At 31.6% G+C, this 25,731-nt stretch overlaps 1 protein-coding gene across 2 annotated transcripts in view; it reads right to left on the bottom strand.

The window, feature by feature from the left end:
* Window positions 1-2,846: 2,846 nt before the first annotated feature.
* Window positions 2,847-25,731, bottom strand: part of LOC127735774 (uncharacterized) — a 34,535-nt gene continuing 11,650 nt past the window's right edge. For both annotated transcript variants that reach the window (XM_052246081.1, XM_052246082.1), the window contains exons 10-15: window positions 21,762-21,866; window positions 19,129-19,216; window positions 17,649-17,746; window positions 14,741-14,821; window positions 9,478-9,555; window positions 2,847-7,801 (exon numbers count right to left, since the gene is read on the bottom strand). In XM_052246081.1, the coding sequence (XP_052102041.1) occupies window positions 6,932-7,801; window positions 9,478-9,555; window positions 14,741-14,821; window positions 17,649-17,746; window positions 19,129-19,216; window positions 21,762-21,866 (1,320 nt within the window). In that variant the 3' untranslated portion in view covers window positions 2,847-6,931. The remainder of the gene's footprint in view (window positions 7,802-9,477; window positions 9,556-14,740; window positions 14,822-17,648; window positions 17,747-19,128; window positions 19,217-21,761; window positions 21,867-25,731) is intronic.

Genomic DNA, 25,731 nt, shown 5'->3' with positions numbered 1-25,731 from the left:
TGGTCTTATAAACATTTGAAGGATGTTATTTGATAGATTATTATGGAAAATGTGAAATCGTTGAAAAATCTTTTTTAAGTAAATATTTAGTCCCTTTAATGTTCAAATTCCAGTGCGAGCGAAACAAATTTTGAGAATCTTGCCCCTATCTTTTCGTAATTGAAAAAATGGAGTTATTGTTGAAAGTTAAAATCATGTGAAAATTACCGAAATTAGACAATAAAGCTATACCTTGGGTCTTAAAGTTAAAACATTAGGACATTTCGATAAATCATAGAACAATAGGTTCATGTCTGTCATGTTTGTTTTTAGTTAATTGTTTTGTTATAAATTAGGCCGTTAGTTTTCTCAATTAAATTGTTTTATATTTTCATATCGTGGCCTTTTATAGCCGACTATACGGTAGGAGTTTTTCTCATTATTGAAGGTCGTACGATTGCCTATAATTGTTACATCCACTTCATTTGAACTTAGATGGTTAGTTGTCTCATTGGCAATCATACCACATCTCCTTATCTTTATATATATAATTAAAGTAATTGCATAAATCAATGTTATTAATTTGTTTAATTATTCAAGTTCCTGGAATTAATGGTCAACGATGGTATAACTTTGTAATGATTTGGTTTTTTTAATCAATTTCAGAAATTTTTTGTAAAGATAATTATGTCCTGAAACTCCCCTCATTAAAGACGTTTAAAACTCTTTTTTTTTAATTTTATACAAAAAAGGAAATCACAGATAAAATTAATTGTTCTAGGTCATGGCAAATATTTCTGCATGTTGACACAATAAGGACTTCATTAGCAGGGTTTTGTTATTTACATCTGAGACTACTATAACACATGTGTTATAGTAGTCTCAGTTTACATAAAAACAGCTTCAATCAGAGTTTTTTTAAGAACGACTGAAATCTATACTTCATACGTTTTATGGTCACAATCATGATTTGGTTGACCGATACAATATGTTTGTGTCTCCAACTTACTAGTGACAGATTTGTGCAGTCTTAGATACCAGGATAATAAACAGGTGATTTGAAAGTGAAACATTATTTCTATATGTAAACTCTGCCACCGTGACAGTGTGTAAGAGTTTTAAGATGTATATCAGTGCTTTGCTTTTGCACCAATTGGCATTTCATTTGCGCCTCAAACCATATTTCATTTCCACCAATAATACAGGTAAATAGCATAAATAATAGATCTTTATTGAAAAGAGACTTTTAATTATTGTGTAACAACCTATTTTTTATAGCATAATATAAAATATTAATCATAAATCATATTCATCAATAAACCAAAATGAAAACATTAAACACTGATTAGTTTGGTTTTTTTTTAAATATTGAGACTGTACTTTTTCTAGTATAAACTGTGGTTGACTGTATAATTCAATGATTTTATAATGGTTTTGTTGCCCACATCTGTTGTGATTCTGGCTTTGCAACTTTTCAGGGTAAATCTATATGATTTGTCTCCGCTTTTTCCAATACATTATATATCCTGAATGTGAGGTCTTAAAAAAATACAGACATATTTCCTCCTCCATTTGTCTCCGAATAAGTTATGTCAATTTTGTCACCTCGAACATGTGAACACAATACAATTTTTTACCTTTAAATGACTCTCAGAACTGTAAATTGGCGCCAAAGCAGTATTTACTTTTGGCGCAAATGAAATACAACCCTGTCGCGCAAATGAAATACTGCATTTTCAAAAATTGGCACAAATGCAATGTACCCATGTATATAACTATATTATCGTCTGAATAGTTATTTGAAATCGTTTGAATCATATGCATATTTGATACCGGTAGATTTTAAGAAAACCAACAGAAGAACTACTAGAATCAAAGAGGTCAGACGTTTGCCCAGGATAGAGAATTAGTTAAAATATCTGTTTCCCTGGCAATACTGAGTTGTGGTTTTCCATACCAAAATCATTGATTATTTCTGTTCTTATTATTTTGAGATGGCAACACACATCTTTCTCAGAGGACTCACACATTTTTTAAAAACTTTGGTGTTGATGGCATATCTTAGATATTTACTGTTAAACTTGTTTACTTTTTAAGACCAATGGCGTTTTAGAACTATCCATACCATATAGCCACGTGTCTATTGTTGAAGACAGTATGTCGCCCTCAAGATATTATTTGGTTATTTGTGTTCCCTGGCTGTCTCATAGTTGTATATCCCAGTCTCTCTTCATGATTTTCATATTCAATAAGGTTTAGAAATCAGATACTTTATTTCTGTTGAATTAATTCACAACATATTCACTCACGTAATCATATAAAAGTGTGGATGCTTATCAACCATTGACAACAGTATGGTGACCTGTGATGTTTTTATGGTAAACTTATCACGTTTGATGGCTGTCTCTTTGAAATGTAAACCCAGACAACCTTTTATTCACATGAACATTGAAGTTTTCCAATATATTTTGAGTGGTTTCAAAAACATTTTAATTTCTTGTTTTAAAATTTCCACGCTATTTCGCTTTCCTCTATAACAGAAACTGTAAATTAGAATATCTTTTAATTGAGAAATTTGATTGTGAAACAAGCACAGACCTGCAAGATGGTGACAAGGACAACTGTCAGATATTTGTGAAGCAACTTTGGACAAAATATGAATTAATAAATGTACAATTTGCTATATTGTATCATTTTTATACATGCTGCAAACCCATTTCTTGCATCCAGGAACTTTTGTTAAAACATGAAATAATACAAATGTTGATGTATCAGGTATTTTGACAAATAACATATCCCTCCAGTTGTTCTTGATGAAGTATATTGGGGAAATCATTCAGCTCAAAAAAATTAGGAGCATAAAACAGTCTCATTAACAGGCTTTAATTGATTCAAAAGAATAAGAAAAATGATTACATTACAGTCCATTAGAAATGTTTTATAAAACTATTCCCATTTGGTTTTGTATAACTCTTCTACTTTTAATTTTCACCAATTAAATGTTAAGGTATCATATTGTCTAAAAACATTGCATAATACTATTTAATGCTTTCATACAAGTTGAGAGAGAAAAAAACTGTATACTGGTAACATGAGAAGGATTATACTACCCCTTCTTTCAGCACCTTTAAAAGCACTAACAAAGTATGTATAACACAATTAATGGGATCATTACATCTGTGAAGAAAATTTCATGAACAAAATTTGTATTTCATAGTTCTATGGTTTTCATATTTGCCAATTTGTAAAAGTTCGCTAAGAGGTTAAGACTTAAAACCTAGGAATCAAATTAGTGTAGAACAATTAATTTGAATATTTATTTTTTTTTTTTACCTTTTCGAAGCCATAATACATTTTTAGCAATGTCTGAATGAAATCTTTCTAATGGCAGCATATAAAATATCATCAATGAAGGATTAAATGAAATCAGTTTAATAGTCATACAATCAGCTTAAAACTGTTGTGTGAAACTAGAAATGTGGGTCCAACCTGCTATATCATGTTTTTTGGTGGATGTTGTTTTTATTTGTTTTGTTTTTGTTTTTTGGGTTTTTTTTTAAGGGGGAGCAACTTGGGTTAATTTTCATGTTTCAAATGATCCTGTAAATTTATGCAAAATAAATAACTTATGAACAAATAAAAGCTAATTTCTTCAAACTGAAAAAAAAATTATAAAACTGGAAAAACTTATCAAAATATGGTGAAATATTAACTCTGCTGCTGCTAATAAGACATATCAAACCCAATTAAATATGCAGTTTTAATTTAACAATTCTAAATGAAAACAAGTTTTTCCCTATTTCATTGTGGAATTTATTGTATCAGCATTTTTAAATTAAAGAATTAATGTTGGTTAACATTTATAATAGGACAATATAAAAACTTGAAAATTTCATAAGGTAAATTGATGATGATTGTATTCATGCCTAATGTAAGACACCAACTAGTGCAAGGCTACTGAGCACAAAAGAATACATGTATGTATCTTATGTGATAAGTGTTTCTTCCATTAGGGCAGCAAACATGTTTTAAAGTTTAAAGATTACAAACCGGCAAAACAAGCAATCATTATTGTACAAAATAATAAAATTAACAAAAACAATTCATATTAATACACATTAAAACAAACAAAAAAAACCCTCTAACAAAAATCACCAAACTACCTATTTTCTCATCCATTATAAAATAATCATTAAAATTAGATAATATGTTTGTAAAGAACCAAGGCACTGAAAACTACAAGTAAAACATAGGTCACAGTGCATTGTTCAATAGAGGAAGGACTGTAGCAGTGAATTCCCATTCAATACATGAAATACCAAAGTTGTTCAAGCATGAAATGTAGGATAAAGTGCCATAAATACTGCTGAAAAGCATTGTTTCATAATACAAGGGAACAGATTTTGAATTTTTGAAATGTCACTTATATTTGTTATCATAGGTTTTTGAGATGTGTGTCTGAAAGTTACTTATTTTTGAAATGTTTGTCATTGTATCCCAAAAGTTTTGAACAAAATGGTAAAATATTTCTGTTCAGTTACCATATGACAAGAGTGAATTTATACATTTATTTTAATATACAAATTTCCCATATCAAAATGATTACCTACTTCTTAAATCTTTGGTTTACAATTTATGAACACTATTTATTACAACATAGCAACATTAAACTGAAAGTCAAAAGTATCAAATATGAAACTAGTCAATCAATAAAATTTGGTGAATCAAATACATGGTTTATTGAAATCTGTTTATCTAGTTTGATCACTTCAATAATTTTCATCATAAACTGTGATAAAACTCATCTGTATAGTGTGTATATTTTCAAATATCTGCCATGACAGTATACCATAAATAATCAATGTGGTATCATAGAACAATACAGCATGTTCTATTACAGTGGTCCTAAACTCTTGAAAATCTTAAAACCTTGTTTCAATTATTCCCCTCCACCTCTGAAACTTCCTGTCTTTCAGACCATATGTCAAATTAAGCTTAGAAAAAACTGATCATAAAGGACGGTAAAGTTGCAGTTTACATTTCATGACAATATATGATCAGGCTGAATGATTTACAGAAGCTCTATACGTGAAAATATTTGAATTTGTTCTTTTCTGGTTAATATATAGTCAAATATAACAACTTTCACTTCCGCTTTCTAATTTAGCTGAAATATTCATCAGTGATCTTTATGCAGGTTTTAATATATACTGACCCTTAGTAATAAGTCCATATAAAATACCCAAACTTTGGGTGGACCCAGGTACGGGACTGTATCCACCTTTAATCTGATCTTTTATGTTTTAGTACATTTTTCTGACTGTTAGGACCCCTTCCCCCTTTAAGGCCAAATTTTTTAATGGTTCTTCAGCCCCCCACCCCCAATTGAATTCCTTGATCCACCAATGGAAACTTATAATGCTGACATAATCATATGTAAATAGATCATCAGTAATTTTCTAAAAAGTATTAAGTAAGTTTCAGATGTAAAAAACTGGTACAACTTTCAATCAATTCTGTTATAGGATAAATCTGTAAAAAGATTAGGGTCAAACTTTAGGGTCTTATCAAATACTCCTCTATTTGTTCTATAAAAAATATTTTTTTGTAGTGCAGGTTGGTTGTTCTTTTGCTCATTAGACTGAAAGTTCTGTAACTTTTATTGACAATTAATAAAGACAGATTAATTCATCCTAAAATCCTTACATGTTTCCCTTTCATCCATAGACTGTGCAAGAAATTGAAAGACAACTTCTCATTTGCCTCTTAATTTAACACAATTATAAACAGTACCTTAAAAAAAAATCCATTCATACATAATAATATTCAGTGAAATGTACAATCAATACTAATGACATAGAAAAACATGGAAATTATACACTGTTTCCTCTCTTAAACTTTGTCATCCCCCATAAACACATGACTGAATTATATTTTTCTCAAAAAGATATTTATACATTAAATCAACCTTCTTAAAAGTGCAATATAGATTTAAATTTTATAAAATTTATTTCAATATACTCATTAAAGTGCTTTTATTGTATATCTAATTTGAACTCATTATGACATAATAATACATTGATCTCCAAGTACAAAAATGGTTTAGGTTTTACCCATAATTATAAGATTTCTTAATGCAATACATCAAATCAGCTAATATTCAAATATAGATATTAAATAACTATAACACCCTATGCATTATTTCTCAAATGTATGATCTTGTCATCAAAATCAAAAAAATATCAAAAACCTTTCCTGAAAAGATCTACCCATTTCTTATACTAAGACGTTGATGTGAGTAAGGTATATATGTAATGGTAAGATTGTTGCTTATATATAATTTTACCCGAAACTACATGTAAAATGACCATCCATTTTCATTTATCAATAAAAGTATAAACATAACTTTGATTCAGGAATTTTACTATATTTTCAATTTCTTGGACCAAATAATGCTTCTCTTTATACCCCCTCACTTGATCACAAAATTTCTTCTTAAAAAGTCCGGTAACCTATATCTTTTAAATTAAATTTTGAATGTATATACATTGAACTCTTTTCCAGAAAAATTTTAGGATAAATCTATAATATATGAAGTTAGCATCTTTCTGTATATTCATAAGTACACGTCTTTGGAATTTTCTACACGATTTTTATAAACAGTTCTAGAAAAAACAACCACAACAATATGAAGATTTCCAGTAGGAAATTCTTATAACTTGTATAAATATATGAAATACATAATTCTTATGGTTACTGAAATGTCTTATTCGAAATAAAAGTATAGATGAAATTATTTCTCAACTTTTGAACAAAGCATGATCATTTTTCCAAATACATATCATGATGTTAAAATAATTGAACACATAACTAGCAGATAATCATACGATAAACATATCAGTTCTCCTAAATCTTACTTGCAACAAATAAACACAGTGAACTATTGCAAATTTCACTTATGTGTTTTCTTATAGTCAGAAAGGAGACCACCTCTACCTTTGCCTCTTGTCTTTTTACTATCATTGCTGTATCCCCACATATTGTATTGAGGCATACCCATGCCAACTCCCAGCATGCCCCTCCCCATACCTTTCTTCCTTGTCTGTTGCATACCCATACCCAAACCCATTCCCATACCAAGCCCCATATCCATACCCAACCCTAAACCCATCCCTGAACCCCAAGTATAGTCATATCCTTGGTAATTGTATAAGTCAGGACATTCATCATAGCCTCGAAAGGCTCCAAGATGTGCTACCTCTTCACCCCTTGGCATATCTAATACGCCCAGGTCAGTTTTTGGATCACGGTATCCTCCCAAATGAGCAAATGTTTCTCCATCATACTGATAATCTTCTGCCCCAACATAATTACCATGTCTTTGGAACTGGTCAGGATTAAATCTAGCAGGGCTGATAATTTGTTTTTTACCTTTGCCACGTCCTCTCCCAGTTCCAATAGCACCCAGTTTAAACTCTTGCCCAGGTGGTGGAGGATTGTATGTTACTCCTTCAGGTATATGTCCACCTCTTTTCTCAATGTATAACTGACTTATTTCATCCACCAATTGACTAATGTTTGCCTTGGGCTTCTTTGCCCATCTTGGCTTTGATTTATTTTTTCCTTCTTCTTTTTCTTTTTTCACTTTCTCTAAGTGTTCTTCAAATTTGAACATTGCTGGTCTTCTTGACAATTGAAATTCTGGAATTTTCATGTCTTCATCCATTAAGTCAAGCAACATGTGAGGCTTCAACCATAAACAATCACCTGTCACACCATTTATATAAGGAGATGACCTCTTGTAAAATAATAATCCATCGATCTGAAAAAATATACAATTTTTAAAGAGCATATAAATAAGATTATTTTCCCAATCAAATCTAAAATGATTGCAGAAGGATAGGAAGGAAAGTGTGGTTTTATTTCATAGGTTTTGGGTTTTTTATGGTTGCCATTCCTTTTGAAGTATGCAAAACAACTCAAGTAATTATGTTAGTTGAGGAAAGGGGGGGGGGGGGGATTTTGGGAAATATTGTACTACCCACCCATATCTCTTTAAATGGAATAAACCTTTAATATTAGATATCCAAAGATGATAATGTCAATAAAATAAGAAGACCAATAATGTTTGGACATGCTTCACACAGAACTGGTTTGAAGAACTGCTCTCAGTGCCATAAAGATAGGAAAGGTGAAAGAATTTTTTTCACCAATCAAAATGCATGAACATAGCAGTTTCCATGGTAATGGAGAACATTCTCAGATTAAAGAAGTTTTTTTTACAGTACTGAAGCCATGATTAAATAATTATGGCAAGATATGTATGATGTGTAATATTGTTTTACTTCTTGGAAGGTATCTGAATATAGCCTTAATGTAGATGCAAAATTTGAAACAATGTTGAATGAAAACTGTTGGAGTTTCAGATGGCACAAACTAGGTAGCCTAGGTTGCAAATGGAAGGAAGCAATAACAGGCAGAATGGCAGAAGGAAGGAAGGATGGAGTAGAGCAGTTACAAGATCTGCTCTAGTCATCTTAACATGAGTTTGCTGGCCCTTATATCTCCAAATTTCAAATGATTTAGACAAATGTCAAGGTAAATACGAGTCATTAAACAGAGACCCATATGTAATAAATGGATGACAGGACCAGGATGAACATTAAATGTCCCTTTTGTCATACAAGTAGAACAACTGATTCTAACATGCTTTCAAAATAAATATCAAATAAGGGTATGATATTCTTTCTCCTCTATTTATCAATGTATAAACTATGAAAACTTACAATCTTGGTGATCAGCTGGATTACCTAATGTTAATTAAGTGTACCAATATCCAATGTTGAAAAGGTCCTAGACATCATTTATCTAAGCCTGCCTTTTGACCTAAGATCTTGATTTTTTAATGAAGATAGCCTCTTGTTCTAGTGCTTATATACTGTATATTTTTATTTATTTTTGTGGGTACCAAAATTCTTGGAATAAGGAAAAATTATATGTATGTGGATAATAGAATTCATGGTTTTTGATAAAGTTTACATATATAAGCTTACCAAATATTTGTGTATTTTGTTGAACACTAAATTTTGAGGTTTACTTTTACCCATGAGTACCCCATGAATAATGATGAATCCACATCATACCAAATTTTCATGAAGTCTGATAATGGAGTTCCTACTGTATGAACACAAAAATACATACACTGATGCACAGTACCATTACTATATCCCATTCCTCAACAATAGTTTTAATTACATTCATAACCAATCTGATGTATCCCAGTTGTGCAGGGACAATAAGTTTGACAAAGTTTTGTCCTGGATTCTTGATCTTATCTTGGACCTTAAAACAATTGTATTCTTATCATGGAAATTATTTACACAAAGTCTGGTGATATAATTCATTTCGCAATTGTGCATATTGTTCAACAGTTGCAATAATATATGCCCACAAAAATTTCTGAATTTACAGTACCTGAAATAAAACTTGTTTTCATACCTGATATGTTACACTATTTATTTCCTCTTCTATTGCCTTCTTTGTACATGGCACATCATTTACCATAATAAAATTGTGCTACAATGATAAAATAATAGTAAACAAAATTAACTGAAATCATTAATTGCTAGTCCGGAAAGACATTTCCTATGCTCACAGTAAAACTGACAACAAAACAATCTAATTGAAAGTGAAGTGTACTATATAGATCAACAGGATCTATGCCCATATGTCAACAATAGTAACTGATAAACCATTTTAAACCTTATTCATCTCCTTATGTTCAAAAAACAATAAGAGAGTCCTATACTGGATTTTCAGCATTTCAATATTGATCAGAATAAAGACTTAAGTTTGGTTATGATGGGAGTGCCCTGCTGTTTTAGATGATTAAAATAAAACGAGGAACAACAAGAAATGAGCTGTCAAATTACAGCAAACTGGGTTTGCCAATATATCAAGGACCATAACTCCTGAATGGCAAGAATGAAAATCATCAATTTCCAATTTCACCATCATTTTGTCATCAGTAACAGCATATATAAATTTAAAAAGCATTGGTTGAATGGTTCATAAGTAATTGCCAGAAACAACATAAAGTGTCATTTTTCAATCTATATGTTGTGTACAAGTTATCATGTTGTACAAATTATCATTTGTACAATTTGTACAAAAAGTGCCTGTACAAATTACAATTTGTACAAAATTCGACTAAAATTCACTTATAACTTGTACAATAATTTATAGTATGGATTTTGTTATATAAAAAGATTGAAACACACTTTAGAACTTTATTCAATGACCACACAATAAACCATATTTACAAAATACAAAAATACCCAGATGGAGACAGGAAATGTAATTGATACATGCATGCCAGTTAATTCTGATTGTACAATAGAAATTGGCCCCAGTGACAATTCTGACAGAATAATAAAAATTGGCCTCAGTGACAATTCTGATAGTATAATAGAAATTGACCCAGTGATAATTCTGATAGTATAATAGAAATTGGCCCGAGTGACAATTAGGATGACACTGTCGTTGAAACACCAATCATACGTGCCAGGAAGTGTGCGCTGTCTGGCCAACACATCCAAGCCGAATATTTAACCATGAAAACAAAACAGAAATTATCAGAACTTGCTGTGGTGGATAATGTCATTATACCAATGCCTCAGTATGATCGTGCCATAACTGATTCTCGAAACATCTTCTGTGTAATTATTGAATCTGGAGAATTTAGGTACCACATTGGAACAGCTGTAGGAATTTTAACAGGATAGTTGTTGAGAAATCAAATAGAAGCTGTCAACAACACATCTTTATTTGCAGCAATGGTTTCTGAGCTTCAACTTTCGCTACGTGAAGCAGTTAAAAAGATTTCAAAAACTGGTGGTCAGGGTTTTCTTTCATGTAAATGCAAAGGGGGTATCAGCACTTCTAAATGTAAATGTAAAAAGCAAAAGATGTTGTACTATTCCCGATGCGACAATTCACTCACATGCTCAAACAAATGATACAAAACTATTTATGTATTTTGTAAATAAGGTTTATTGTGTGGTCATTGAAAAAAAATGATATAGTGTGTATCAATGCTTTTTTTTCAAATTTTGTACAAACTGTAATTTGCACAAGCACTTTTGGTACAAATTACAATTTGTTCAAAGTCAAAATACATATTATAATTTGTACAATTTTTTTATACAAATCATAATTTGTACAAAATGATAACTTGTACACAACATATATATAAAACAAGAGTGCACACGCTGAAATGTCTCGCCTTCTTTACTAACCACTGATATTATGTTGATAGTCCTATATATAAAGCTTTACTACAACTATCACATAAACTTAACTTGATCCAAGAAAATGAGGTCAAGGTCATATAAACCAAACGAGAAATACATGTACACCTTACAATCATTCAATACACTAAATATAGTTGACCTATTGCTTATAGTTTCTAAGAAACAGACTTAACCAAGAAAACTAAACATTGACCAATGAACCATGAAAATGAGGTTTAGGTCAGATGAACCATGCCAGGTAGACATGTACAGCTTACAATCCTTCCATACAACAAATATAGTTGACCTATTGCTTATAGTTTAAGAAAAACAGACCAAAACACAAAAACTTAACACTGAGCAATGAACCGTGAAAATGAGGTCAAGGTCAAATAAAACCTGCGAGACTGACATGTACATCATAAAGTAGTTCCATACACCAAATATAGTTGACCTATCGCATATAGTATTAGAAAAAAAAACCAAAACTCAAAAACTTAACTTTGACCACTGAACCATGAAAATGAGGTCAAGGTCAGATGACACCTGCCAGTTGGACATGTAAACTTTACAATCATTCCATACACCAAATATAGTAGACCTATTGCATACAGTATAAGAAAAAGAGACCAAAACACAAAAACTTAACTATAACCACTGAACCATGAAAATGAGGTCAAGGTCAGATGACACCTGCCAGCTGGACATGTACACCTCACAATCCTTCCATACACCAAATATACTAGACCTATTGCTTATAGTATCTGAGATATGGATTTGACCACCAAAACTTAACCTTGTTCACTGATCCATGAAATGAGGTTGAGGTCAAGTGAAAACTGTGTGGCGGGCATGAGGACCTTGCAAGGTACACACATACCAAATATAGTTATCCTATTACTCATAATAAGAGAGAAATTAACATTACAAAAAATCTTAACTTTTTTTCAAGTAGTCACTGAACCATGAAAATGAGGTCAAGGACAATGGACATGAGACAGACGGAAACTTCATAACATAAGGCATCTATATACAAAGTATGAAGCATCCATGTCTTCCACCTTCTAAAATATAAAGCTTTTAAGAAGTTAGTTAACGCCGCCGCTGCAGCCGGATCACTATCCCTATGTCAAGCTTTCTGCGACTAAAGTCGCAGGCTCGACAAAAACCATAACTCCTGGACAACATAAGTGAAAATCAACTATATCTAAGATGACCTTCTTTTTGTCATCAGTAACCACATATTAAAAATCAAAGTGCATTGGTTTGCACGGAAACGACATAAAATGACATTTTCCAATAGATCAAGGACCATTATAACTCTGAACTGTACAGTGAAAATCATCAATATTGAACTTGACCGCCATTTTGTCATCAGTAACAACATATCATAATTTGATAACCATACTAGAAGGGTTCATGAGTCATTAAACGGAAAGCCCAGTTAAAAATGAATCATTATTTAACAAAGATTGGCAGGAAATTCATATAATTTTCCAGACGTATTTTTTTCTCCTTTTTTGGTAAAATTTTTTAATTTATTTTTTTAGTAACAGTTTGAAGGTGGTTGAGGTCATTAGCCATAAAATCTGAATGAGTATAATGAATATAATGAAGTTTTGGTTAAAATTTACCTTTCCTGACTTGTACAGCCATGAAATGAGAGAAAATTATGTAAATTTGCGAAATTATGCAAAACTTTACTATTGACTTATACATGCTTTGAAATAATATACTTAAAAAGATATTCAAACAATAATTATAATTTGTGTTTATCTATCCACTGACAAAAAAAAGGTTATGAGCAAAACTTGTACTATATGTTAATTCAGTCAAAATTTTCTTACAATTAGCCTATTTTTTTCTAAAAATCAAACAAATCTCACTTATGATGTCACTTTCCAGATGTCATGGTCAAATTGTGTAATCAAGGTTTGGCTTATATTCATATTTTCTAAAAACAGTTCTTCTAATGCTTAAAAATGTGTTCAATAATGACATAATGCAATGCTTTATTTTTGGGAGAATTAACAGGGCCAATTAAGCCCCAAAATGTACATTGTCTTTTATTTTTGGGAGAAATAACAGGGCCAAATAAGCCCCAAAATGTACATTGTCCATTATTTTTGGCAGAAATTAACTGGGCCAAAATAAGCCCCAAAATGTTCATTGTCCTTTATTCAAAGGCAATACAAAATTTATCAATTAACCAACGTTTGGTAGCAATTGGCCCTTAACTTTGACAGATGACAGATGATGGATGTCAAATGATAGCAAAAGCTCACACATATTGGCTACCCGAACTAAAAATCTGAATACAATGATAATACAATAAATTTTGACAAAATGTTGACACATATTATTCTATTGATCAATATTTAAAAGGGAGAGGATTGAGATCTCAAAACAAAAGTTCAACCTGTCACATTTTTATGTCGGGAATCTCCTCAGTAGTTGTTGCATGTCATATCTTGATATATTTTATTACTGGAGAACTGGGTATTAATGGCAGATCTTTATTGTTTGTGGTCAATATATCCACAACTTTAATAAACTTGGGATGAATGAGAGTTTGAGATAATGTGAAGACACCTGTCTTTTGATGAAGACTATATGTTAGCCTCCTCTAGATGTCGTTTGGTTATTGTTGTCATTGGTATGCAGTCTTAATTATGTATATCCCACATCTCCTTTTATTCATAATGTGGCTATCAACTTATCAGACATTGTCTATAAAGTTTGTCAAAAGCACAAATAGTAAGCTACTTCTTGATATTATTTTATACTTGCACCATGGTCTTTTTGATCGGTAAACGGACAGAAAGTCACAGGACAAAAAGTCACAGGACATAAAGTCACAAATTTGACAGGACAAAAAGTCATAAATAATTTGTTTATAATTGTTTGAATATATAAGAGAAAGATCTTGAAATAATAACTTTTTACTACATATATTCATTTTACAGTTTAGGAAATTGTTCATAAGCCTTGATAAACGAAGATTATCAAATTTAAATAATGCAAAGGATATATTTTCTTGGCACCATGAAGCCATTTAAGTACCAAGCCACTTTGACAATTATTTGATCATTATTGATTTCGTTAGAATGCATTTTGTTTAAAGAGTTGCTTTATATATTATAGTTCAAGAAAAATAGAAAAAAATATATTTAAAAATAAGCGTTTTCATATTTAAAGAAAAATAATCTCGAAATGGACTTGACTTTTTGTCCTGTGATCTTTTGTCCCTGACTTTTTATCCTGTGATCTTTTGTCCGTGACTTTTTGTCTGTGACTTTTTGTCTGTGACTTTCTGTCCTACATTCTTTTTGATCACATGATTCACTGGTAACACAGTATAAAGTTTTTGCATATAATCATCAATAATAATGTCATTTTCAAAATTTCGGACAATTATTCCTATCTCTCCATAAAACCTGGTTGAAACCCTATTCACATTTAGAACTTACTTCGTTTAACTTTGAAACTCTATCTAACCATAGCCTCTCATCATTCAGTCTTTGTTTCAGCCAGAAATATCGGAAATCAGCCTGAAATCAAAAAACAGAAAATCTTACAGATCATAAAAATAAAGTATTTGTGGAAATCTGTAAATACTTATATTTCGGATGGTCAATTCAGATTCTCAATAACAAATGCAGGCTGAATTTAAGTATTGATTGACATGCACAATCTTTTATTACACTTTTGAGTAACTGCACCATCTTTGTCCCTGATGCTGGGTTAATGGCTGAGAATTTCATAAATGTAGTTTGTTTTTAACAAATTGCATTGATTTTTTCAGTACAAAAGTCTATAAAATTTTGTGCTTCAGTTAAATAAATAAAAAACTTGTATTATCATATATACAGTCGAACCTCGTTGTGTCGAAAACTCGGATGAGTCAAAGCAATTGCTTGGTCATGGTAAAATTCCCATTTGATCAATGCATATTTACCTCTGATGAGTCGAACTCTGTTGATTCGAATCCTCAGTTAAGTCGAGTAATTTTTATAGCCCCGTTGATTTAAAATAAATGTAAATTGTCTCGAAGGTCGAAAGTAAGAATTTTTTAAAGATGCAGAACTAAACAATTCAAATCAGATGTATTTCTTGTGCAACCTAATCATTTTCAAAAGATATTAAAGCTGTGTAAATATACTTGTTTGTATAACAGTTATAATGACAAGTTTATGGTGATTGGTAATTAACACCTTTGTTGATTGTCCAAGCCAAACTTTAGTGTGTTGAACATATTTCACATGACATAAAAACGAAACGAATCTTAATGACCCAAGCCGAGATGATATCAATTGTTAAAAAAAAATCCATTAATAACAATAAATAAAAGGATTAAGACAACTATGATCAATTTAAAATAAATAATTGAAAACAGACGACTCTCTATCATCAGAGATCTTTCTGAACTTGGTACATTCCTAGAGTGATTTCGTAATTTATGGTGACTGACCTTTGTATATACAAAAAAGGTATTAGTGTATTGATTTTATTTGTGAATGTTTTGTATCTGTCCTTGTGTGTTAAATTATTACGAGGGACCAAAAAATATGGAGATTGAATACACAATCATAAAGTATCAAATAAAAAAGGCACACTGTTTAAAATATATAGTTTACACAAGTCTCATACCGTATTTCATGGATTCCAAATTTATGACGACACACTCGACCTGGGATGAGTCGAACCTCCGATAAGTCGAATACTTTTGTCCAAACCCATCGATTTTGGCATAACTAGGTTCGACTGTACTTAAAAAAAGAAATCTTGTCCAACTTTGTCGAGATACTTTATAATAAAATATTAACCAAACAATCCACCATATCATTAAGTCTATGAGAAGAACTAGTATAGAGGTTTTAATTAGTGAACCATTTTACTAAATTTCATTAAATGTTTGAGGACATCAAGGTTGACCTTGCACAACCGTTCAAGGAGTTCTGAAAGAACTTGCATACAATTTCTACGGGTGATTAGCTTTCATTATATTTAAGCATCAAGCATATGGTAATAAATGGAAAATGTGTCCCCATGGACAGAGATGATGCCCCCTGTATAGGTTTCATGATGTTTGGTTGGGGTGAACTTAAGTTACAGAACGGAAACTAAAAATTTTGCAATTTTTCTATTTATAAAGGGGCATTACTCGATAATGGTTAAAGTGACGCCACCAAAATTCAATTTGATCTGTGTTTTGTGGTAAGGAGCATTGTGTATAAGTTTCATAACATTTGGTTGAGGCAACTTAAGTTAGAGAACGGAAACTAAAAATTTTGCATTTTTTTTTTCCATTTATAAAGGGGCATAACTCGAGAATGGTTGAAGTGACCCCACCAAAATTCAAACTTGATCTGTGTTTTGTCATAATAAGCATTGTGTATAAGTTTTATAACATTTGGTAGAGGCAAACTTAAGTTAGAGAACTGAAACTAAAAATTTTGTAATTTTTTCATTTATAAAGGGGCATAACTCTTGAACGGTTAGAGTGACGCTACCAAAATTCAAACTTGATCTGTATTATGTGGTAATAAGCATTGTGTATAAGTTTTATAACATTTGGTCTCCGCAAACTCAAGTAAGAGAACGGAAACCAACTTTGGGACGTATGGATGTACGTACGGGCTTCAAAAAAAAAAGCGCCCAAAGACCTCTTTTTTTTTCTTCAGAAATATCCTCCAAGAAAGATAACTTGTAAATTGAATACCAATTATATTACCTTCTGTAATTTACACAATATTTAATTAAGAATGTTCGCTCCTCTTGTTTTTGAATTTTTGCCAGATTTTCTTATTCCTCTGGTTTAATCAATGTTTTGCCATTAAATAATTTTGTCCACTAACCCCTACTTTTTCATAATTTTATTTCATATAGTTTTAAAAGCCATATTTGAAAATCTTATAAAATCCTTGTTATTTTTTTCATAGTTTTTAAAAGAGAACAATGTTAAAAGTATGAAAACTCTAGAGAGAATCATTTCCCCGCCAAATTTTCAATGGCTTATACTGTGGATTCACTATTATTCGTTGGATACCAATTTTCGTGGGTTTCGTGGGTAAAGGTGAACCACGAATTCAAATGTTCAACGAATAACATATTTTTAATAGGCTTTGTATACAGAGATTGGCAAAACCACGAAATCAAATATCCACGAATATGCAAGTTTTGAACAATCCACGAAAATTGATACCCACGAAAATAAATGAATCCACAGTATCTCAAAAACAAGCACATGGCCTATTCATTTTTTCTGCTTTTTTAGTTCCTTTATTTATATACTATCAATTTATTACAGTCTTTTAAAAAGCTTGTTATTTTGAAACAGAGTAGCGACCATCCTTAATATTGTTAATAGTATAGTACCTCACAATCCTGGAGATTTTGATCTTTCCAGTACATGACATCAATAATATAGAACGTGTTTTCACTTTTATTATATATACAATCTAGGATACATGACCCTGAAAAATAGAAGATCATAATATTATCATTTTAATAATTAAATAACCTTAGAGAGCAGACTCACAATACCTCATACCAAATAGTCCCTGAGAAAAATGTGATAGGAAAATGTTACTGACAGGAAACGGGGATTGATGAAAAGACAACCCGAAGTTAATCAATATATCCCCTCCCTACTTTAGAAGGGGGTTATAATTATTCAGAATCAGAAAGTATAAGATCATTACCTTTTTAATAAAAGACAATGTAAAACACCAAAAATAATCTTTTATGATCACAACAGCTTTGTCTGTTCTTCAACATAGCCTTGATGTATGGCAAAAGATGCACTGCTCATATTTATATATAATTCATATTTTTTAATATGCAAAATCAAACATCACCTTTTGTGACCTAATCAAAAAAAATTATACGAGAAAAAATACTGTGGTCAGGTCATTAAGGATTGCATATTTTGGTATTAATATTGATTCCCTCATAGGGTCTTTGCATCGGAAATAAACATTTATTCTAAAACCAGTTGTTGGCATGATACGGGTTATGTTCTTCTCATATATTTTATGATGGTATGATACTAAACCCCTAACGGGAGGGATTGTACCTGATTTTCATATGATGAAGACATAATCTTTCAATCAGTTTAATTGAGGTTTGGAGCTGGCATGTCAGTAACTGCTAGTAGTCCTTTGTTAATTTATGTATCATTGTCATTTTGCTTAGTTTCTTTTGTTACCTATTCTGACATCGGACTCTGACTTTTTTTAAACTGAGTTTTACTGTATGTATTGCTATGTGTTTCTTTATTCTACATTGGCTAGAGGTATAGGGGGAGGGTTGAGATCTCACAAAACATGTTTAACCCCGCCGCATTTTTGCGCCTGTCCCAAGTCAGGAGCCTCTGGCCTTTGTTAGTCTTGTATGTTTTTTTAATTTTAGTTCCTTTATATGTTTTGGAGTTTAGTGTGACGTCCATTTTCACTGAACCAGTACACAATTTTATTTAGGGGCCAGCTGAGGACCACCTCCGGGTGCAGGATTTTCTCGCTGTGTTGAAGACCCTATGGTGGCCTTCGGCTGTTATCTGCTCTTTGGTTGGGTTGTCCCTTTGACATATTCCCCATTTCCATTCTCAATTTTATTGTAAGTCATGAACAATTCAGTATAACTTACGGCCAATTTCAGTTGTAATATTTTTTGTGAAAAGAGCTACTGACGTGTAAAAATACTTGTTACAAATTTTATACATATATATACATTGCTAAATCCACAATTAGTATGCACTGTATATAGTTTAAAGAATTTCTAGTAGTTGAGAGATAATTTACTTTTTTGTAATATATAAAATTATAGATTTATATTCAATCTGTCAACTTATACTGACCTCTAGAATTACTAGGATTGCCTCCAGGTAAGAGGGATCTAAACCCATCCATCACCATCCCCATCTTATTCTGTGAGCAGGTTGTACCCTAAAAGTTCAGTAGTAAAAGTTTTAAGTTTGAATTCAAATATATTGTATAACATACATGTTCTTAATACACAACTGTTACAGATCCAAGTCTGAGGTAAAACAAATAGATTTAGTTCACAGGATTTGATATAAAATTCCAATCATCAACCTATTGTTTTGGTATGTTGTTTCAATATTTACATGCATTGTATAGCTAAGTGATTAATAATCATACAAAGAACAACAATTTTACTAAACATGTCAGATAATAAAAAGTGGAACATATAGCATGAAATCAGCACTTTGACTTTGAGATGAAAAACAACACTGTTCTTTTGCCTTGTTAATCAAGTATGTGTTGACAGCTGTGTCATGAATTAAATCATAATATCCTTCTTTTCCATTTTGAAAATAAAACAAAAAATAGAAAATAGAACTAGAGGCTCTCAAGAGCCTGTGTCGCTCACCTGTATTTCTGATGCTTTGGAAATCATGTAAAATAAGGTTAAAATCATAATTAATAGTATTAGATATTAGATATTATAATGATATCCAAGATAATAACAAAAAACTGCAAAATTATTGTAAAATAACTAACTCAGGGGCAGCAACCCAACAATGGGTTGTCAGATTCATCTGAAAATTTCAGGGCAGATAAATCTTAATCTGATGAACATTTTTGCCACCTGTCAGATTTGCTCTAAATGCTTTAGTTTCAGAGATATAAACCAAAAACTGCATTTTACCCCTATGTTCTATTTTTAACCAAGTCGGCCATGATGGTTGGAAGGCGGGGTCATCGGACAAATTTTTGAAACTAGATACCCTAATAATGATTATGGCCAAGTATGGTTAAATTTGTCTTAGTAGTTTCAGAGAAGATTTTTGTAAAAGATTACAAAAATTTACAAAACATTGTTAAAAATTAACTATTAAGGGCAATAACTCCTAAAGGGGTTGACTGAAAATTTTGGTCATGACAACTTATTTGTAGATCTTACTTTGCTGAACATTATTGCTGTTCACAGTTTATCTCTATCTATAATAATATTCAAGATAATAACCAAAAACTGCAAAATTTCCTTAAAATTACCAATTTAGGGGCAGCAACCCAACAACAGAATGTCCGATTCATCTGAAAATTTCAGGGCAGATAGATCTTGACCTAATAAACAATTTTACCCGTCAGATTTGCTCTAAATGCTTTGGTTTCAGAGATATAAGCCAAAATCTACATTTTACCCCTATGTTCTATTTTTAACCATGGCAGCCATCTTGGTTGGTTGGCCGGGTCACCGGACACATTTTTTAAACTAGATACCCCAATGATGATTGTGGCCAAGTTTGGTTTAATTTGGCCAAGTAGTTTCAGAGGAGAAGATTTTTGGAAAAGTTAACGACCACGGACGACAGACGCCAAGTGATGAGAAAAGCTCACTTGGCCCTTTGGGCCAGGTGAGCTAAAAATGGGCTAAAAAATAGAGTAAAGAGAATAATGGGGTGCTAAAATATAAATTATCTATAAAATGTACTAAAATATAAATTATCTATAAAATGTACTAAATAAAATTGAATAGAATTTTTTTTGACTAAAATATAAAAAATACTGAAATGAAGATTCAGATCAAAGGTTTCAATGAAAGTTAAATAAAAGAACAGAGTTCTAATGTCCCCCATGTTGCACATATTTTATCTATCCAAGGTACAAGGGCAATAACTAAAAAAACATTTTTTTTTTGTTCTTTAAAACTTTTTATAAATACCTTAGAGAAATGAAGGCTTCAGAGCAAATGCAATGCAATTTCCATTATAATTAATATTTCCAAGGGACCTAACTCGTTAAAATAATTTGATCAGCACTTATTTTCCAAAGTGTCAATGACATTGCTGATATAAACCTATGATATAAGTTTCATAAATTCTGGCAAGAATTGTAAACATGAGAGCACTAACAATGCAATTTTCCATAACATCAATATTTCCAAGGGGCATAATTCTTTAAAAAATAATTGATCAGCACTGATTTTCGAATTTGTCATAGACATTGATGATATAAACCTATAACATAAATTTCATAAAAATCTAGCAAGAAATGTACACATGAGAGCGCTATGGATGGACGGACAGACACCCAGTATTTCTATTTCCCCCACAATGCTTTTGCAGGGGACAATAAACTAAGTAAACCTTCATAGATTTCTGGTTTTTTAATGCGATTGCTGTCTCATTGAACTTTGACCATCATCTCCTTCTTTTTGTATTAAAATATAGATCTAGACCCTTGACTTGACCTCTAGATCATAATTAATTGAAAATCAAAAGAAGTTATTTTTCTTTGTGGTATATATATAAAAGCTTCTCTCATGAATATATCCATGCTGTGTATCATGTAAACATGGCATGGATTACTAAAATATACATTTACCCCTTACCTCTGCATAGCTGTTTAATTATACCCCCCTCCTTAGATGTAAAAAAATATAAATATATCATATAAAAGTTCATATACCGGACACATAAATCCTTTATTTCACCTATTTAGATATTTTATTGGAATAGCCTACCATTCCAGACATAACCATTTGTCTTTTTCCCGTTGGACAAGCTATCATAAACCAATCTGTTTCAAATTTCTCTGGTAAAGCTGTCATCCATTCAGACTGCATCAGCTTAAATATAAAAGATAATGAAATTTCATATACCGGTACTGTATAAACAAAAGAAATGCCTTTAAGTACATATGCACAGTGATGGCTAAGTTGAACTAAGTTTTGATCAATTTTCAATGTAGTTGTTTTCTCCCCTGTACCTAACACTCCTTTCAATATTGGTGAATAATCATGCTAAGTTAGATAACCAAACTCAAAAGGGTTTCAAAGTAATAGAGCGGAATTTTTTTTGTACATATACACAGGGGCTATGGTACTAAGTAGAACTAAGTTTTTCACCATGATCTTCACTTTAGGATTTTTCTTCCATGTATGCCACTCACCTGTTAGTAGTGGTGTATGCTCTTGTTAAGTATCATTTAGACACTTCTGCAGGTTAGAATATACTGCTTCGCTGAGCGCAGCTGGATACGCCCGCAGAGGTCCAACCCTGAACAGTTGGGGCAAAAATGGACACAATATTCAAGCTTGATACAGGTCTGAATTTGGATTGTAATTAAATATTTGACATATTATAGGTTTCTGAATAAATGTAGTCATAGAAATTGAAATTGGTTATATGAATTGAATTTATATTCAATTAAAGATTTCTTGCTGTTGTGCAATACACTGTGCTGTTGCGCAATACTAAGTAAATCTGTTGTCAGACTATAAACAAATAAAGTTCAATTAATTCTCAATGTCATATTAGAAATTTATGAAAATGTAAAGGGAGCTTACATCAATAGATATAAACAATTCACCAAAGTTTCATGAGAATTGCTGACAGCATTTTTGAGTTATTGTTCGAAAACTGGAAAATCCCCCCTTTTTTAATGAATAAAACAACATAACTCAGAAATGATAAATGAAAAATTTATAAAATTCTAAACGGAGCTTACATCAGTAGATATAAACAATTCACCAAAGTTTCATAAGAACTGCTGAAAGCATTTTTGATTTTTTGTTCGAAAACTGGAAAATCCCCCCTTTTTTAATGAATAAAACAACATAACTCAGAAATGATAAATGAAAAATTTATAAAATTCTAAACGGAGCTTACATCAATAGATATAAACAATTCACCAAAGTTTCATAAGAACTGCTGAAAGCATTTTTGATTTTTTGTTCGAAAAATGGAAAAAACCACTTTTTTTATGAATAAAACCCTGTAAACTTAAATCTAAAATATATAAAAATCGAAAGGAAGCTCATGTCAATAGATATAAACAATTCACCACAATTTCTTGCAAGTTGGTGAAAGCGTTTTTGAGTTAATGTCCAACATGTTGACGACGGACGGATAGACAGACAGACGGACGGACGGACAGACGGACAATGGTATACCATAATACGTCCCGTAAACGGGCGTATAAAAATGGAGAACAGAATTAAATTGTGCTGGACACGTAAATTCATATAATAAATATAAGCCTGTCGTTGATTTATTACCCTGATAAAGCATACTAAATTTTAACATAATATGCGAATCTATTTTATTCATTAATTTATAGCTATCTTATTTAACCAACTGTTTTATTTTTTCCATCATTTGAGCAAATGAAATCAGAATATGTCACCACTTTTTTGACATCTTAAATTTATCCTAAAAACCAAACAAAATTATTTATTCTTATTTCTTGATCATGAACAAAATTTTGTCCATGTCTCATTAAATTTGTTTCAAGTTAAACAAAGATATTGATGTCTTTAAAACTTTAACCTCAGATTGTATCTAAATGTTATAAAAAATACCTCAATCCATTTATCAGTAAAATACAGAAAACTGAAAAAAATCAATTTCAAAATTTTTCTCCAGATCATCTCCCTTGATCATGAAGAACCTTGTTAGAATTTTGTTAAAAAGCCCTGAAGGTTTGACAATTTTATAAATGTAAATAGACTTTAACCACAGACAGAACCTAAATGTTGAGGATGCTCATGACAACAGAATGTAAGAACTTTTGTCTAGCCTTCACGACTGTCATTGCATACAATACAAAAAAGGTGCAAGGAATATGCTCACCTGGAGAATGTGAAAAACCAACTTTCTAAAAATCAGAGGTCTTCTCTCAACTGTATAAGTTTGGTAATATTCTATATATCTTTAAAACGGTACAAATTAGAGACCAAATTTTGCAATCAAATTTTCATCTATTGATTGCTGCTTTTTCAGTAAGCTTTGGCATAGGGATTTCATATAAAGTTTTCCTCTCCTAGTTGGACTCATTGGGGTCTAAGCGTGACCCGGGACTAGCAAATTTTTTGTAAGCGTGATTCATGAAAGTCAAATTATTTGTACGTGAAAACAGAAAACTAAGTCGGGCGGGACACGTGAAGTTACAAGCGTTATATATTATTACAATGATAAGCAGGATATGGGAATCTGACAAAACAATAAGCGGGATCTGGGATTAGACCCCCCTCCTAGGGGCATCATCGGTCTTCAGTTTTAGAAAAATAAGCAACCACAAAGTGTTGAAACCCTTCACAACACTGTGTTCAACCTATCAAACAACTGTATAATGTTGAATAAGCATAAGACCTTACCATATACTCTCACCTGACATTGTTTCTTGACCTCTGACCTGGATATTTGGCAGAGTTTTAATGTTCTCATGCTATCTATTGTATAGACTTCAATGTAGGCTACATGAATGACTAGTTGATTTTTCTCTGTAGATATGTTTGCAAGACATGCATGTTGTAGCAGCTTGAGTTAGCAAAGTGATTTTGTGGAGAGTTGATTTGTTAGATTAAAATATAACTTTGATGCACTTGTCTAGGCAAGCTGTTTCCCATAGATCTGTGAATAGTTTTTGTTCATAAATACCAAATTGGTGTATGAGAAAATCACACTATTTATAATCTATTGTCATGATAGTGTAGGCATATCATCTAATTTGAGCAGATTTATGATCTCCTGTTATTTTCCCCTAGAGGTGGTTGACAACAATATATAGTGTTATCAACATCTAGCAAAGGACTTCACTAACTTAATTTTAAGGGCTATTTTGTAATTTGCAGCAAGATGTGGTGAGATTTTGCTATTTGCTAAAGGCCTCCATATGACTCTGAGATGAGGAACAGTAATATCTTGGATTTTGTATCAAGAAAAAATCACCAGATTCATTTTTACCATTATAATAGACCACTTTCAAGTTATGTCCTACAACGGAAAAGTTCGTCAATTATGCACGCCTTTATGATGTCATTTACCAGATATAGGGGACTGCCTGTATCCCTGCACTATTAAAGTTCATCAAGCGTCTTCGTGATCATCATTTTGCAGGATAAACTAGAAATAATGTTTATTCCGTAGGTACTTAATCACAATTCCCTAATGACAGCAGTGCTGATCATCAATTATAAGAATTTAATTTGCCTAATAATTTGTGCAATAAAGCATCAGATTTTTTTCAACCACTAGCTCAACATGGGAAGGAAGTGACACTGCCCCTGAACGCACAAATGATGTTCACTAAAAAGTTTTTGACGGAATGCATGGAACTGGAAAGTGGTCTCGTATGTTTGGTGATTTTTTTTTTCTTGAAAATTTTTTTCATGCTGCATAAGTCTGCTTTTGCTTTACTTTCATTGTCATACATTTCAACCAATCAAAATGCATAAATTAATATGGAAGTTCCTTTGGTTATCTCAAACAAAAGAAGCACTGTAGTCATATGTAACTTATTATGACAATGTTGTATGTTGAAAAAGATTTGTTTCTATCTTTTTTTTTAGGTAAATTACAATTTTGCTTTGGATACTGTCTTTTGATTATGAAGAAGCTACTGTCTAAGTTTAAATTCCATAAAGTTTTGACAAAGTTAGCACAAACAACATTTAACCCTGCCACATTGTTTATGTGCCTGTCCCAAGTCAG

Source organism: Mytilus californianus, unplaced genomic scaffold (assembly GCF_021869535.1).
Source record: "Mytilus californianus isolate M0D057914Y unplaced genomic scaffold, xbMytCali1.0.p SCAF_3, whole genome shotgun sequence".
NCBI classification, from domain to species: domain Eukaryota; kingdom Metazoa; phylum Mollusca; class Bivalvia; order Mytilida; family Mytilidae; genus Mytilus; species Mytilus californianus.
The sequence above is the reverse complement of the archived record's forward strand: the minus strand, read 5'-3'. Positions and strand labels throughout refer to the sequence as shown.